At 32.0% G+C, this 18,256-nt stretch overlaps 3 protein-coding genes across 3 annotated transcripts; 2 read left to right on the top strand and 1 right to left on the bottom strand.

Moving 5' to 3' along the window:
- Positions 1 to 753: 753 nt before the first annotated feature.
- LOC107010593 lies at positions 754 to 2,540 on the top strand. The gene is made up of 2 exons (XM_015209876.2): positions 754 to 978; positions 1,929 to 2,540. The coding sequence occupies exons 1-2, from the start codon at positions 847 to 849 to the stop codon at positions 2,181 to 2,183; spliced, it is 387 nt and encodes a 128-aa protein (XP_015065362.1). The 5' UTR covers positions 754 to 846; the 3' UTR covers positions 2,184 to 2,540.
- Positions 2,541 to 5,676: 3,136 nt separating this feature from the next.
- On the top strand, positions 5,677 to 9,377 carry LOC107003607 (peroxiredoxin-2F, mitochondrial). Its single transcript, XM_015201957.2, has 5 exons — positions 5,677 to 5,918; positions 6,027 to 6,056; positions 7,552 to 7,710; positions 8,788 to 8,882; positions 9,123 to 9,377. Exons 1-5 carry the CDS (start codon positions 5,736 to 5,738, stop codon positions 9,226 to 9,228), a joined length of 573 nt encoding a protein of 190 aa, XP_015057443.1. The 5' UTR covers positions 5,677 to 5,735; the 3' UTR covers positions 9,229 to 9,377.
- Positions 9,378 to 10,971: 1,594 nt separating this feature from the next.
- Positions 10,972 to 16,881, bottom strand: LOC107032476 (E3 ubiquitin-protein ligase RHF1A-like). The gene is made up of 9 exons (XM_015234113.2): positions 16,741 to 16,881; positions 16,525 to 16,656; positions 15,336 to 15,382; positions 15,141 to 15,203; positions 14,844 to 14,934; positions 14,450 to 14,757; positions 14,157 to 14,252; positions 13,709 to 14,078; positions 10,972 to 11,364 (listed from the first exon to the last, which is right to left on the bottom strand). Exons 2-9 carry the CDS (start codon positions 16,639 to 16,641, stop codon positions 11,353 to 11,355), a joined length of 1,104 nt encoding a protein of 367 aa, XP_015089599.1. The 5' UTR covers positions 16,642 to 16,656; positions 16,741 to 16,881; the 3' UTR covers positions 10,972 to 11,352.
- Between the last annotated feature and the right edge of the window lie 1,375 nt (positions 16,882 to 18,256).

Raw genomic sequence — 18,256 nt, 5'->3', positions numbered from 1 at the left:
AAGTTTGTTTTTTTTAAAAAAAAATATGAGTATATAGAATTTAAATTCATACTAAAGATTGCAAAAGAAAAAAAAGAGTTTGTGGATTTATCGAAAATAATATTCTATTATATATATACAAGTAAGAATAAAATATGAATTTTAAGAATTATATCAGGTATGTTGTTATTACTAAATATTGCACTTTTTTCTTGAGGTGATCGTTTATTATTGTTACTAAATATTGCACTTTCTTTTTCGAGGTGAGAGTCGATCATTTTTACATAAAAGAAAATTCATTTATATCTTTTTTTAAAAAAAATAAATTATATTTATGACATTACATTGAATATATTATTATTTAAAAGTTTGCTCTTATCTTTTTTTTTAATGTCTTGTGTTTACTTTGAAGTTCAACTAAATCTAGATTCGCATTATGAAAAATTCCTCATTTAGAGTAAAGCTTTACTCCCTAATAAAGGAGTCGATACCAATTTTGAACTTGTGTTTCAAAAACTCTCACATTAAAATAAAATACTCTCTAACAAAAATAATTTCGTATTAAAAAATTCAAACCTCAACCTTTTTGCTTCGAAATAAAATATTTATTACCGTATTAATAAGTTTGCACTTAGTTGATATCCTTTTGTGGGTCTTGCACAGATTTGGGTTGGCTGTCATTCTTGACCCCACTATCCCACATGTATACCTTTTTTGCTTGAACCCATTATTTGCTGTTCTTTTTCCTATTTATTATTTATACTACACAATACACAATAATAATATCCTCATAACTACTCAAAAGAAAAGAAAAAAATAAAATAAAACAGAGTGAACTAAACATTTTTTAGTCCTCTTCTTCAAAATATGGCAATGGAAGTAGAAGATGATATATTTTTTGCAGATTTAAGCAAACAAATATCTCTTTTAATAATGGACGATGATGAACATGAACATCAAAGCTCTTCAGTTTATCGTCATTCTCGTGACTCTCTTCAGGTTTAATATATTTTCCCCTCTCTTTCAATATATATGTTCAACTTGTTTTTTTTTTCTCCCTAAAATATTTAAGTTATCTTTGTCTAGTTCATTAATTTCATATCATATAATGTCAAATTTTATTAACACTTGAAGAGAATTTATTATACTAAATGATTTAAGTAAAAGATCACTTATTGTAACTTCTTTCGACATTTAAACTCACTTTATTTTTATTGACTATTACTCCATTTGTGAACCTTAATTTTAATCTGAAATATCTGTTTAGTAGTTGTTTCTTAATGTATACAAGTAAGGGGCATGAATGGATGAAGTGTGATGACACAATTAATCTGAATTCGATACTTTCGACGTGAAACATAAATTTAAGTTTAAAAACCTATTAAAATTGAGCAAATAGAATATTAGTAAAGCCCATAATATTATGCATTAGGTTCAATATTAAGAATCTAAATATTAAATCCATAGAGTTTAAATCATGAATCCATAAGAAGACGAAAATTAATAACTCACTAGACCAAAAATGATCTTTCGCATAATTAATACTTTCTTAGTTTCAAAAAGGATTGTCTAGTTTGATTTAACACGGAGTTTAAGAAAATAAAGAATAATGTTGAATCTTGTGATTCTAAATTAAAGGATTGTCAAATGTACAAAATTATCCTTTAATTTTGTGGGCTTAAACATGTCACGTGGAAATGTAACAAAAAAAAAAGAAAGAGATCATTATTTTTGAAACAGCAGAAGAAATAGCTTAAATGTCACTACATATGTTTTCAGAGGCAATTAACTCGCTCGCGATAGATGTATCTAAAGCCTATAGCAACATGACGTTCAATAGCAATTAACTAATGAAAATAAAAACTTACGCATTTTTTATTAATATACATATTTATTACCGCTAAAAGTTGTTTTTGTTATGCTTACCAATTTTGTTTTAAAAAATACAGGCCTTTTCACAAGTAATTCATCCAGCTACAAGAGCAGGATATGTACATGAGCAGAATTATAATAATAGAAGAGAAATTAGCAAAGGAACTGGAGTTTTTATCCCACTTTCTTCACATCCAAGAAGAAAAAACAGGCAACCAAGACATAATAATTTCTCATCAAACACCAAATTCCAAGGACAAACACAAAGCCAACTAATTAATCAACTCCCACCTCATTATAATTCACTAAATCCTACTAGATTTTCTTCTTAAATAATATGTTTAAGATTAATCAACATTTTATTATAACTTAAAAATAATTAATAAGTTAATTACCTAGCTACAATAATTTATTTTTTTGGGTGTATTGTGTTGTACAAATCAAAGGGGATCCTTCTTTTTGCACTTTGCAGTATATTTTTAGAGAGGTACAACCTAAGGTATATAAGTGCTTCTCTTTAATTATAGTGGGATTTAATTTTATTATTGTTTTTTTTAAGGTTGATAATATTGTGTAATCATCTCATGTTTAATTAGATGTAATTGATTCTGTTGTATTTTTTTGTTCCCCTTTAATAACAATGTATGAATCATAATGTATGTATAGTAATAAGATCTTTTGTTAAAGCTTGTGTTCGATTGAAAATTTTTGAAGTTGATTTCTTAAATTCTAACTAAAATCGAAGAAATTATGTAGTAAAGTTACTCTTCGTTTTAAAAATAAACGTTCAGCCTTTACAATGTAGATTAAGGTATACTAAATATTACTTCGTCCACTTTTAATTGTCATGGTTTTGTTTTAAAGTCAAATGATAAGTATTTTGGTTAACATTTTATAATGTATTTTTTCTATCATATTGATATGCAAAAAAGTACAATTTAGATTACTTTTCGTATAATTTTTGAATATCTAAATTTTTTTGTTTAAGATAACGAATTAATGTAATCTATTCACTTTAAAATTTAATCAAATTAACTCTCGAAAAGCGCAACATAATTGAATAGGACACATCACAAGTTTGATATTAGGTAAATGTATTTGTGCATAGATACACTAGATACATCACAAATATATTGAATATATTAGTATATTCTCATAACTAAGTGCATAGATACACTAGATACATCACAAATATATTGAATATATTAGTATATTCTCATAACTAAGTGCATAGATACACTAGATACATCACAAATATATTGAATATATTAGTATATTCTCATAACTAATCTGTTACTAAACATAGATACATTGAATACATCAATATACTTTTATTATACTGGATAGATGAAAATGATACTCGATACACTAGATATTTAATATTGGACACACCAAATAAAATTGATACATACAAATACACTTTGTGCATGTTTAATATTGGATTTATAAATACCTAAAATTGTGAAATACAAATAGCGAAATAAGTGAGATACCTTTACCAAATATAGTATATCTAAAGACAATTCAAACAAGATATATAATTATTAAAATTATCGTTGCGTTGAGATTAGCACATATACTAATATGCTTCATGAAAGTTACTCCTTAAAAAATATGTTTACATTGACATGTTAATCGGCCCAACATTATAAACAAAATGAGCCCATATTCTCCATCTTTAGTGTTCACATTTTGGAAAAAAGATGTTTTATTAAGGGTAAATTACATAAGTTTTATAGTTTTAACATCAAATAACAATCTATCCTTAATAAGTTTTTAGTTACATTTATTTTTTAAAAATTAAAAAATTCGGATACAATAATATGTAGGTGGAATACATTATATATTATCTCGGATACATTAATATATAGCTCGAATATCCTATATGTAGCTCACATACATTAAATACTGGCTCTGATACATTCATATGTAGCTCGTATATATTAAAAACTAGCTCGGATACCTAATATGTAGCTCGAATACATTAAATACTGACTCGGATACATTAATATGCAAGTCTAATATATTAAAGAAATAAGAAATTTTGAAGATTTTTAAAAGTAATAAAGGATAATGGAAATAAGTGAAAGAAAAGGTGTGTATTTCTGTAATTTATCCTTTTATTAATCAATTGTTTTTCTTGGTTGAATTCTTTGTAAATTTTTAATGGTGACTGTTACGTCGAAGTATAATTGAGTAGTTCCACTGGAAGTCATTAAAGAAGCTTCAAAGCTTGAGTTCAAGCAATCAGATTTTCAAAATTGAGATTTGTTTCGAGTGGGTGTTATTGCTAACGACGAATTTAAGATTTAAATTTTATGATCTTAATTTTTAAGATTTTATTAGTATTGAATCTATTATATTTTTTAAATTATGAATTTAAATCTACTATTTATCACAATTTATGAGAAAGACATTTTGAGTTATGGTTAAAATTTGAATTTATTTGGTGAAGATAGATAAGCAAGTTAGGTTAGTTTTTTTTAATCAAAATGTACGGAAATCGATAATAATATTATCGACATCGTATAATTATGTTTGCATACTGTATAAAGATGTATAAACACCTCTTATATGTATTTGTATAATATTTATGGTTGTATAACTATGTAGCGTATTTTTTTTTCATTTTTCAACTGGTGTTATGTAGAGTTTTTTCTTGGAAAAATAATTTAAATTGATACATTTTAATAAATAATTACTGATTTTAGCGATACTTTTTATTTATTACCATTTATAGCAATATTATGTTAAATATGCAATATGAAGTAAAGTGAATTATGTATGCAATATATATGAATTATAATTGTTTTTTAAAATATATTATATTTGTTTAGTAAAAATTTAACACATTATATTAAAAGTGTATTAAAATGTGTGATAAATGTATTATCCATTATTAAAACTTGTATTATATGTGAATAATAAATTGTTCTTTATTATAAATGAATCAAAAGTAGGGCTGGGCATAAACACCGGAAAACCGAAACACCGTATTGCACCAAATTTTTTTGGTATTTCGGTTTCGGTTTTTCGGTATTCGGTATATGTTTTGTATTTTTCGATATTTCGATTCGGTTTTCGATATGTGATTTTGTGTAATTCGGTATTTCGGTTTACCGAAATATATTAAATTATAATATATATTTATATTATATTAATTATTAATATTAAATAATAAATATTATAATTTAAAATAAAAAATTAAAAAGTAAAAGACTTTTTGATATAACTATTTTTAGCCCATTAAGCAGAAAATCAAACAAAAAAATTGTAAATTTTTAAAAGCCCAACTAAGCAGGCCCATTAAAAAAACCGAAATAACAAAACCGAACCGAAATAATAAAAACCGAACCGAAATAATAAAAACCGAATCGAACCGAAATATTTCGGTTCGGTATTCTGTACACAATTTACAAAAACCGAAAACCGAAAAAACCGAAAAAAACCGAAACCGAACCGAAATACCGAATGCCCACAATAGTGATCAAGTGAAAAAAAATATTATTGCTATAAATGATAAATATTTTTTTATTATAATATATTTATATAAGTTTTCCTTCTTTCTTTCTAGTCTCATTCGAGATTTGATATTCATATTGAAGCCCGACTAAATTCAGATTCATGCCATATAAATAAATGGTTATATAAATTTTGTAGATTATTTTTTTCTTTTTTGATTGCTCACCCAATGTAACGCTCTCTAACAAAGGCGACTTGACTTCCCCCGGAACCAAATGAAGTTGGGACACCAAATTTAGGCCCAAGTTTAACTTTCTCAAATAAGGCCCATCCTTTCCCTCTCCATATATTCACCAAGCAAACACTCAAAATGAAGGTAGCAAAAATCACTATTCACCACCAAAAGCTTAGGAGATTTAGCCATGGCCTCAGCAATTTTAAAAAGAACAAGAATGATAGCTCAAAGCCTGAGATCCTATGCTTCAATTTCTGTAGGAAGTGATGTTACTGTTGCTGCACCGAATGTTTCTCTACAAAAGGCTCGATCTTGGGATGAAGGTGTCTCCTCGAAATTCTCTACGACCCCTATTAAAGATATCTTCAAGGTAATCATAAATATAATCAAAACCCCAATTTTAAAAATGTAATTTTCATACCTAAATTTACCCTTTTCTTGATTTCTGACTGTTTGTTGTATTTTGTTTGGTGTTCAGGGCAAAAATGTTGTAATCTTTGGACTTCCTGTAAGTTGACTTTCTTTTATATTTATTGCCACTGATTTTTTAGTTAGTTGTATTGTGTGTTAGTTTTCATTTCTGTGATTAGGAGTAGGTTTTAGATGAATATTTTTGGTTGGTTCTCTTTTAGTTGGAATAAAGAGAGTGGGGTTGTCAAATTATGAGAATTTGTTTGTCAACAACAACATACTTGGTGTAATTACACAAGTGGGGGTCTAGAGAGGATATGATGTACGCATACCTTATCTTACTTAACCTCTGGTGTGGGGTAGGTTGGTTGTTTCCTGTACACCCTCAGCTCAAAATTGCAGCCAAAGTAGCAAGATAAATCACAAGTGTAAGAGCCCACACATAAGTGTTATGTTTTGGATCTGTCTTAGAGTGAAACCTCAGAGGTTATGCCAAATTAGTTCTGGGATTGTTTATCTTGTTGTGGTTTGACCATTGTAAATTTTGTTGAGGGCTTCCAAGTTTTCAACTTGTGCTTCGTTCATGGTCGTTTTATCATTTATTTTTTGTTTATGATGTTTTGTGTTTGGGGCAGGGGAAAAAGTTTGTCCTTTTCATTGGGATTTAAAAGGCAAAAAGTCCTGATAAGACATCAACAACAACAATAACAACTACAATGCGCCAATCCCAACCAAGTTGGGGTGTCCACTATATATATGAATCCTCACGGACCATGTAGCTCCATTTAAGTCTAATAAGAAATCAAAGTGGAATTAGTCGAGGTGCGCGAAAGCTGGTTCAGACACCTAGTCATAAAAATAGAGAAGAAATCAAAGTGGTGACTTTTTCTCTTTTTCGTTTTACTTTTAGTACAAATAATAAATTGGTCTTTTGTACTTTCAATAGAAAATACTAAATCAAGGTGGTATCTGATGACTTAACTGCAGTGAGCAGCTTTATTTGTCTAATATTTTTATCTTCCTGGGAGTACAAATGAATATTGTTATTACTAATCCAAATTTTCAGAATACTTTAATCTTGTTGTAATCCCAATTGTTACATGCTACTGAATTAACATTGCCACTTGGTTGGTTGCACATATTTGCTTCTGGAGGAAAGATACAACGGGACACATTTAAATATTTAATACCATTCTTTCTATTTTTTTCTTTTATTTTATACATAGAAGGAGGGGAAGCAGAAGGGGAAATGGGGAATTGAACCTTCAGTAGCAATGTGAAAGTTCAGGTAGCCGTAGCCAACTAAATGGACTACCATGATTCATCAATTGAATTATAATAGAAAAGGGTGTTCCCTAGTTTTTTATAGAAGGTTGAATGAACTGACACTATTAAATGAATAAAATGACGCTTAGAAATGATGAAAGAAAGAAAGGCTTCATTTTTTCTTTGATGGTTGTGGTAGGAAATTTGCCTCATAGGAGGCTGCGTTATTGCATAGCCATTTTATATCCAGCCGTTTGTTTAATATCTGGTTCTCTTTGTTTTCTTATGTTTATATCTTCTAAAGATGTTACTTGTACAATTTTCAGGGTGCTTACACTGGAGTGTGTTCAATGCAACATGTACCTAGCTACAAGAATAACATTGATAAGTTCAAGGCCAAAGGAATCGACTCAGTGATCTGTGTTGCTGTGAATGATCCATACACTATGAACGGTTGGGCAGAAAAATTACAAGCCAAAGATGCTGTAAGTCGCTCTGCCCTGCTTCGTCATCCTGTATTTCTTTAAGCAAGTGCAACCTTCACTAATTACTAATTTGAACTTTCTACCATCCTTGGAAGACTTCAAGTACTTAATCTATCCTTTTTGACCAGACTTGGACTGGCAAAATGTTTGTATGTGTGCTCTTTTTAGTGTTAAGAGTGCATAGAGTGGCGTGTGGGCTAAAAGCTCATATCCTGAGTTTGATTTCTGATGTAGATTAAAAGCTAGGTGTTTTCAAGTAGTGAGGGGTAGAGGGTAGTCCAAATATTCAATCACTTCCAAACTATGTGCTAAAACCAGTCCTCTGGGATTTCTCGGTTATGAGGGGTGGGTTTGGCCTTGTAGGGTCAAAGATGGATGTGGAGCAGATCTACTTTTAAGCAACATTTATGTTGGATGAAAGTTGACTTTTAAAAAAGAAGAAGTTATCTGATTGATAAGAACACTTCAGCCACAGCTAAAGGAACGAACTATTACACTACATTCCTCTACGTGTTCAAAGATATTGACTCTGACCATTCACCATATTCTAATACATTCCAAATCAAGCTCAAAGTTTGTCTCTGACCATATTCTGATATGTTTCTGTTAAAATTCAACTTTCTTCCTCTATGAGCTGGAAATCTATACAGGTGGGCTGAAGTTGATCTCTAACTGGAATTTATTTTGTAGCATATTGAGGATGACGTAATTCATGAACTGTATGAAGCATCAAAACACAAACTGATGTAGATTGTCATATGCTTTATGGCTAACGCTGGTACACTCAGGTAGCATAGTTGATGCTAGAAACTGGGGTATGACAGATAACCAAGAGAGAGATCTATGATTAAGATTCTCATGATCCTATTATTAGCCATTCGGCGTTGTTCATCTCACCTTGTTTTATGACCTTTACATCTCAAATGCCATACACATACATATATTGAATTGTTTCTCATGGGTACAAGTTTGATAGCATTATAGATGTCAGAAAATTTCATTTTATTAGCTGTTTTGTGATAATTGTTCTTTATACTTTCTCTAATAACGAGGATGAGTCTCTATTTTGCGATGCAGATTGAGTTTTATGGTGATTTTGATGGAAGCTTCCACAAGAGTTTAGACTTAACAATTGATCTCTCGGCTGCGTTGCTTGGACTTCGATCTCATAGGTAATGGATCAGAGTCCGTGTTTTATGTCATTCATTACTTCGTCCTGCAATAACTAAAGATTCTACTTCCAAAATTGATAATCCCAGAGAAATGTGCAGATGTTTAACTAGTTTTAAGCAAGTCTTGTTGAACTTTCTTGCATTCCTTTTCCGAATAACTTGGCCTTTTGAGCTCAGGCTATATCGGAAACAACCTGTCTATCTTCTATTAATCCGTTATTTATCATCGTTGTTGCATAGGTGGTCGGCGTATGTAGTTGATGGAAATGTTAAGGTTCTGAATGTTGAAGAAGCACCTTCTGACTTCAAGGTTTCTGGCGGAGATGTTATCCTGGGACAAATCTAGATTTGCCCTTTTTCTCCCTTCTCCAATAAGTTTTGCATACTTTAATGTATGGGTGTGTCACAATGTTGTTAAAAAATCAATCCAATCGAACCATTGTCGTCCCTAGTAATTTCAGTTAATAAATATAAATTATATATTCGGCTAACAAATTAACCTGAGCTATATATACACTATCCACGTTTGGTAAATTGTTAATCCATGAAAATATCTACCATGTTGTTTCAAGCTCCAATAAAATTCAAAGTGTCTTCCTTTTTTTTCTTCAAAAGAATGGAAAAAACGAGGGATTTCTTACAAGAAATTACCCGATTTTCTTTTCATTTTTTTGAATATCAAACTAATTGTTTTTTGTGTCAGACTTAGATATCAATTAAATTATTTTTGAAAAGAAAGATTAACATATTTTTTAGAAACTTAAATTACTAACTACAAATATTTATAAAGGAATAATTTATATTACTGACCGATAAAAACAAAGGTGACGTAAAAAATTACTTGATTCACAATTTATTTTACCATGTTATAAAAATAGATACCAAAAATTTATTTTGGTGGCCGGGACACTACATAAGAGGAGGTTTTATTACCAATGCTTATCTTTGACTTGTCCACAAAAGAAAAATGAATGAAAATTGGCGCAAAGTAAGCTTGGGCTAAAGAGGGGAATGTATAATCAATGATAAACTATAACGAATAAGCTAACAGATAGTAAGATAAAAGGAAAAGAGAGGTAGATGGGAAACAAGAGAGTAGAGGAAAGAGATGAAAGAGGCGGAAACCGTTGACAATCTTACGGAAAATACTTGATCACGAATTCTCATAAGGCTGTTCAAAGACACTGAGGATATTTCACATGGTGTGGATGTTTTCCACCAAATTCAACAAGTTCTTCTAATATAAACTAGGACTAAAAAAAAACAAATAGGAAAAGGAAAGAAAGACGAGAAAAGATGAAGATTTGTTTCACTTGTTCCACCCTAAATGGACATGTTATAGTAATAAGAAAAGAATTCAACGGTATTAATACCTAATCAAGGCTCATCAAAGGTGGACAGAAGGAAATGCTAGTAAAGCGTAATACTATTAAGAGCTACTAAAAGATGAAAGAATATGTCGCAACTTTCTTATGAGTTATATAAGAAATGTTTTTCCCACAGAAACAAGGGACATGAGAAGGAAGTCCACAATTTTGACTTAACCTACTACTACTAAGGGCGCCAACGTTACATACACTAGAGGACTAATTTTTCAACTAGTTGCTAAAGGAATTTGTGTTAAATGGTGTTGCTCCTGGACTGGCAATTCACGACTCTTCCTACATCACTTGACAAGTTCTCTATCCAAACAGTATTTTACCAGGCAAGAAGAATCTTGATATTGTTCACCTACACTAGACTTGATTGTTCTCATAATGATTCTGTTGCTGCAGGTGAAAAGTTAGCTAATGGTTGACACCCTTATCTACAGTGACTATCAAGAAACGGTCAGATGGTATTTCATGGAAGAAGCACCAAAGTAGTCTTCAAGAAATTGCTTGCAGATGCAAACTAAGTATGCAAAGTACAAAAACTAGCTATTCCCCTCCACATTGCACATAAATGACAACACCTAAGGTTAGGTGCACGACAACAAAGTGATGACAATAAAGCATCACTTTTTTCAAGCAAATCAATAAGAACAGATAAGTCCATAAGACGTGTCCCTTCTTAAGTAAGATAAAATCAGATAAACTGGACAAACGCATAATCAAGAAGAAATATTACCACCATAAAGAAGAATAACGGATAGTCCATAAGACATCCCTTCTTGAATATCCATTAAGCTAATGGACATGGTTAATTACACAGGCTTATCAGCACCACAATCTTCCTATCCTACAGGTTTACAGTGTTAAGAGAACAGGTCATGAACCTTAAGGCTTAAGCACAAACTGTAATTTCTCCAACAGCACATCAAATCTCCAGGTTTCCACAACTGCAGGACGCAAGTCAGTCACCTACTGCAATAACTGACCTTTTAAGCGTACATCACTTGCAGATTATAAATTACGCTATAAGTTAATAGTAGAGACAAAGAGGACCATAATCAAGCATCATTTATTCTGACTCCAACGGGGTTGCAGCATCAGTTTCCATTCTGAAGGGGAAAAAGAGGAAAAGAAACGGTTAAACAGTGGAAACAGCTCGTTTCAAAAACAAAGAGAACTATCAAGATGGATAAGTCAAAATTCTTTCTGGTTATCAAAGTAAAAGGAGGCTAGGTTCAAGTCTTACTGCATTTCTCTTTGTCAAAAAATATTTACACATACATGATCATGAAATAGAATAAGCATGCACGTGAAGAGACTCGGAGAAGACACATTTCAAGTAAAATAAATGTTTTTTTCTAGCGGCTTTAGGATGAGCTGATCAGGCAATCAAAAAAGACCCATCATCGTTTTCGCTATTAAGTACATAGCGATAGATGGAATAAAAGAAGTCATGGAAAAGCTCTTTATAACACATCGCACTATGGAAAATAAATAAAAAGTTGTAGTATTTCTGGTGGGAGAACAGAAAAGAACAAACATAGGAAACGCAAACACCTAAAATCCTGTCAAAGCACTACTGTGTCACATATTCCTGTTTCACTTGTAATCATTTTCCAAAATTTAGAGGTGAATTCAGGATTTGAACATTCTAGGTTTGAGTTGTTCAGGTGTCTAAAACAACCCATACGATTTACACTTGATTTGAAATCAATCATTTGTACTTCTTTTGTAGATTTCTACGCATATATACAATGTCCAAGCCAAAGCTACCGGGTCTCTTCTACCTCTTGTCTTCAGGAGCATGTGTTTTGGCCATAACCTTATTTCAGAAAAAAGATCGTGCTCTTAAATGTGTATTACAAGGTTACTCGAGGGCACAAAGGGATATCAATGATATTCACCTAACCTCTAGTGGTTCCTTATCTCTGCTGGTGTTGCCTTCCAGATCATATTAGATATTAATAAGGTGTTCCCAGTTTCATCTTTTGGAGATTAGTCACTTCTCCTTCATCTTGCTTTACAAATCCAGTTTCATCACCTACAGATCCGACTCCACTACCTACAGCTCTAGTTCCATCACCTACAGCTCCATTTCCACCACTCTTAACTTATCATCGCCGTCATTATCCAGCATCGTATCTAGATGATTAGATGATTCACGTCTTGTACCGGATCCTTCGCATACTGCGGACTTGTCTCCTCCTAGTCCACCAATTGCACTCTGGAAGGTATTCGATCCACTCATAACCCTAATCCCATCCCTATCCATAAGTCCACAAGTGAAGTGTTATCCCATTTTGGACGGTGATATGAGATGATCAAAGAGATGTCTTTTTACATGTATTTGGGAGCTTGTTCCTCTACCTCCAAGTTGATCCAGATGGTCGAATTGATCAACTTAAAGCTCATCTTGTTACCAAAGGTACTTAGAGATTCGGGCGTGATTGAAGTGACACTTTCTCCCCGTTAGCTTAGCATATGGTCATCTTTTACTATCCATAGTTATTGTTCTTCATTGATCTCTTTGTCACCTCTATATCAGTTGGACATCACAAATGTTTTCTCCAGGTCATCTTGAGGATGATGTATATATGGAGCAACCTCCTAAATTTGTTACTCAAGGAGAGTATAGTGGTTGTGGTATTGTACGTCAGTTGCATCAATCCCTATATGGTTTGAAACAATCTACTCAAACATGAATTGGTAAGTTCCAACATGATCATTTAGGACTTTGCTACGACTCTCAGTGAGGTTAATCACATTGTATTCAATTGGTCATTTATGTTGATGATATAGTCATCGCGGACAAGGGAGGCTTGCTCTAGTGGTTGAGCACCTCCACCATCAATCGGTAGGTTGAGGTTTCAAGTCACGGTGGAGGGTAAGTGGGAACTCTATTGATACTCCTGACGGGGTGGAGGTGGCGGTGGGGGTAAAAGATATAGTCATCGTGGGCAATGATGAAGCTGGCATAATTCAATTGAAGCAACATCTACATTTCCAGACAAGAGATAGGACCCTAGGTAGATATATTGAAGTACTTCCTAGGATTTACTCCTCTGATTATGTATTTTTGATTCTCTTCCTTTCCTTAAAATATGTACACTTGGCTATTTAAACAAAAAATGTTTGAGAGAATAATCAAGCTGAGTTTCTCCCAAACTCTCTTTTTTCTCAGAGTATGTAAAGTGTTCTGTTTAGGAAATTGTCATTTTAGTTTCTGAGTTGAAGTTCCAATGCTGCAGTTGTATGCTAATTCTACATCCAATCGGAAAAAATACAAGCAGATTAGGCTTCTAAGTTTAGTTTTCTGTTTAAAGGCAATAAAAACATCCAGCAGAAGCTATGTATAACAAAATAGAAGAGCATACTGGCAACATCAGGGATGATGAACACGGAAACAAGTAAAGCTTCACAACTACTCAAAATATCGCTGGACCAACTACAAACCTGTCCAAGAGAAATTTCCATTTGGCCAGTGCTGGTGTTTGTGTTGGTGCTGGAGATCAATGAGGGATTAGTAGGAGTTACTCCAATTGTAGCATTCTTATTGCAACCATCATGCGCTTGAAATGTCACATTTCCTTGCTCACTCACTCCTCTACTGGGAAAGTTTGAGGTACCCATGCTACATGCAGATGGCTCAGCAGCTCCAGTACGTTTTGAAGTAAGATCAAGTCGTTCAATCATTCTTGAAACGCCAGCTATTCCAGCACTCATCTCACGCTGAACTTCTCTGCCAAATTCCTTGACAGTGGTATTGCGTGCTAATAATTTTTCCTTAAAACCACGAGTACCTTTTGAGATTGAGTCCTTATACCTGTTGAAACAGAAACAATAACCTTAGAGGGGAATAAAAAAAGCTTTCAAGGAAATGAAAAAGTTGGAGTTCCCCTACCTCGCAGAAGCAGAAGACCATTTGGATTTTATAGATTCAGAAAATGCAAGAAACTCGGATGAGCTTGACCCCTGGGGACCATAAGTTGGTGGTTGGCTGAAGGAATTCCAACAAGTAACCAAGTAGTGAGGCATACGATTCCAGATCAATTGTGGAAAAACTTAACAAAAACATCAAAGTTAAAACATGTAACCGCACTTAGGATTAAGAAATGGTGCATGTTAAGGATTTTGAGTAGTTAGCTTCGTTACACTACCGAGTTATTCATCAAGCTTGATAGTTCTAAGTCATACCTAAGCTTAGAAGGATCACTTCCATGGGCAGGAACTGATGATGATGCAGGTCTAATACTAGATGAAGTTGCAGAAGCAGCAGACCCATCCCCAAAATATCCAAAGCCTTGGAACTGTACTGTGGATTCATTATTCTGTGTCTGGTTTGAACTAACTCCTACCGGCACAGACGGTACAACCTGTGTAGGACCAATTCCTGAAGACGCCTGTCTTCTCCTTCTGTTGACAAGCCGGACTCTACTGGTCGCAGCAGCAAAATGTCGCATAATTCGCTCCTCAAAATCTGAATCATTCTGCTGTGTGGCATCCTGGAAATACAAAAGCTCTCAGTGAGAATGAAGCAAAATGTAATGGAAAGAAATAAGCCACTTCCAAGCTTGGCAATGTCACCCACATGATTGGCTTCAACATTTTCGTTAGTATGACGCACATTAATCCTTGACCTCATGTTCCTTTCAATCTCCACTGCAGCTAGTAGCTCTTGGCTGGAGATCATCAGAAAAGAGGGAAAGAAATACGTCTCAATGAGGAATCAATCAGAATGCTTGGCTCTTAAACAATATGAATTTCCTTTAAGAAAAAAAAAAGATACTGCAGCTAGCAGCTATTGTCCACAGACAAGATCAATTCCACGAGAAGGTAGTCAACGGTTAGTAAAATTGTGTGCTTAGCCACAGAATTATTCAAATACCTTGCAGAGTCTTTCAATGCAAGAACCCTCCAACAAATTGGGCACTCCTTGCTTCTCTGAGACCTGAACAGAATTCGCATGATGTTTATTGAGCATATCAACCAAGACCTACGGTTAAAAATGTGCAGACAGGGAGGAAATGTATGTCCCCGACATTTGACCAAAATATTATACAGTAACAAATTTTGAATGTACCATTCAAGAATACACTGCAAATGATATTCATGCTTACAATCTGTTACCTGAAAGAAAACAAGAAATTAAGAAACTGGGTAAATGCATAATGGAACACAATAATCAAGCATACACAGGAATTGCCACAAGAATCAAAGGAAGGCATCACCATGAGAGAGCAAGAACTTTGCAACATCACTTTGATACATACTCCCTTTACGTCAAAAAAAACTGAAGAAAACTGTCTAAAGTTTTTTTAAGTAGCAATCAAACTAGTTCACAAAGTAAAATTAGTTGGGAGAATAAGACCAATCCTTGACAAATCGATTAATAGCATTATGTTCCATTGAGGTTTAACTGGTATCACATTGGACCAGAATAAGTAAAAATCATAAGATTAAGGTTGAGATGGATGTATCAACAAGAGGGGTCAAGGGTTAACAAAAGAGTCCTGAAATAAATCATACCACTACTTCATGCATATTATTTGCATACCTTCTTCGGTTACATTGTCATTATGCAAATCCTAATATAAGAGAGGGAAAGGGTTAACAAAAGAGTCCTGAAATTAGAGCAAGGTCCAGTTATAGAAGAACACGATACACATTTGGGCCACATTACTCCTATTGAGAAGGAAAAAATGTTACTGAAATTATGTCCACAAAAATAAACATATAAGAGATTCGATGTAACATGATACCCACTGAACAAATGACATCAATAAAGATATACATGACTACATCTCACACTAAATTTCCACAATTAAACCACAAAATCCAAACTTTTTCCTCTTTTATTGTTTTATATACCAACTGCTTCCATTAAAAAGTCGTCGGAACTTCCAAGGTGTGAAAACTACACACTGCTAAAACTCATCCATTCTGATCAACATACATTAGAGTCATATAACCTCTCCTAAATAAACAGAAAATGCATCACGGATATGCTAAAAGCCAGAAACAAACCCTAACTTAAACCAATATATAGCCGATTATAGAATTTTTTTTAAAAAAAAAAACAGAAAATGCAACAAAATAAACAGGGCACGCTTGGAGATAACATAGAGCAGGAAGATCATCAGAGACAAACAGCTAAAGGGAAAAAAATGCTACAGGCAGATAATCCCTAACTTTATACATAATTTTTTTAAAAATATAATTTAATATAACAGGAAAATGCATCAAACAGAAAAGCGAAGCTTATAGCATACAGCAGGAGGATCATCGGAGTTAAACGGCTCAAGACAAATACTACAAGCATCCTCAATGCTATCATCAACGACGGTCGATGCTGCTGCCGCCGGCGATGTTTCCAAATCGTTCGCCATGAAATTCAGCTAGAACTGTAACAATGCCAAAAAAAAGTTAAGTATATGTGTAGATATAGAGAGAGAATGTATGTATAGAGAGAGAAAGAGAGAGCATACAAAGGGGGCAAAATGTGGAGAATAAAGTAAAGAAGAAGGGAGATGGAGAAAATATTGTTAACAAAATCCTAGAAATATGTAGAGAGAGAAAGCGTGTAGAAAGGTCAAAGAAAAGAATTATGGATGAGAGAGAGAGAGTAACAAAAAGTCCGATCTCTATTCAGACGGTTGTTGGAACTTGGAATCAATCAACTCTTACCTTTTTTGCTTGTTCTTTTCTTACTCTATTTTTGTTCCATTTACTCTTTTCGTCTTTTTTTTTTAATTGCCTGGTATTTATTTATTTTTGAGAAATATGAGGTCGTTTTCCGTTTCAAAATAATTGATTCATATATTTATGTCTGGTTAAAAATGACTAATTATTGGTTATATTATATATTAGTGGCGAAAACAAGTATTTATCACACAGATCAAATATTTACACATAAAATTATTTTTTATGCAATGTCGATTATTTAAAATTATTTTTATAACTATAAATTGTTTCATTTATCGTAAAAATGAATACTTACAAATGTTATTAACATTGAAAGTGTTGTTGATTAAAAGATAACAATCTAAAGTAAGTTATATAATTGCTACTCTAATGTAGTTGCTTAAATAATATAAAGTATATATATATATTAGGGAAACTTATATAAATATATTATAATAAAAAAATATTTATTTATTTTTCACTTGATCACTTTTAATTTATTTATAATACAAGTTTAATACATATTACAAAGATAAATTTATTATTCAAATATAATACAATTTTTAATGATGGATAATACATTTATCACACATTTTAATACACTTATAATACAATGTGACAATTTTTTACCAAACAAACATAATATATTTCAAAAATAATTATAATTCAAATATATTGCATACATAATTCACTTTTAGTACATATTACAAATTTATCACAATGTTACTATAAATGATAATAAACAAAAAGTATCACTAAAATCAGTAATTAATTTTAAAAATGTATTTATTCATATAATTTTTCCTAAATATTATCTCATCAGGTGCAAAAATGAATGACTGCAAATATTTTAATACTATAGATCTACGTAATTGCTTATTATAGTTTAAGTTGTACAATTGCTTAAATAAGAGAAAGAGTAAAATATACAAAATTTGTTATATAATAAGCAATCGATTTGAATAGATGAAGTAGACATGTTAGATTTTAAATTGCTCAAATTTGTTGCATATTAGATAAGAAAATATTAATATTAAATTTAAAAAATTATAATACATGATAACTACGTGAAGAACATAATGTCATTATTTATGTGACTTATGTAATTTATGTAATTACTGTAGCATAATTTTCACACTGTATTTCACTAATTATCCTACTATACCTTACATAATTATTTAATTGTTCTATTACTCCTCAAATAATTACTCATTTTATTGACGTTCATTTGTGGTTTTATATTTGTGTAAGGTTTTATATTTTGAAGGCTATTTAGTGAAAGAGGGAATTGATATATATATATATATATATATATATATA

This window comes from Solanum pennellii, chromosome 1 (genome assembly GCF_001406875.1).
Source record: "Solanum pennellii chromosome 1, SPENNV200".
NCBI lineage: Eukaryota > Viridiplantae > Streptophyta > Magnoliopsida > Solanales > Solanaceae > Solanum > Solanum pennellii.
This window is presented reverse-complemented; position numbering and strand designations above follow the sequence as displayed.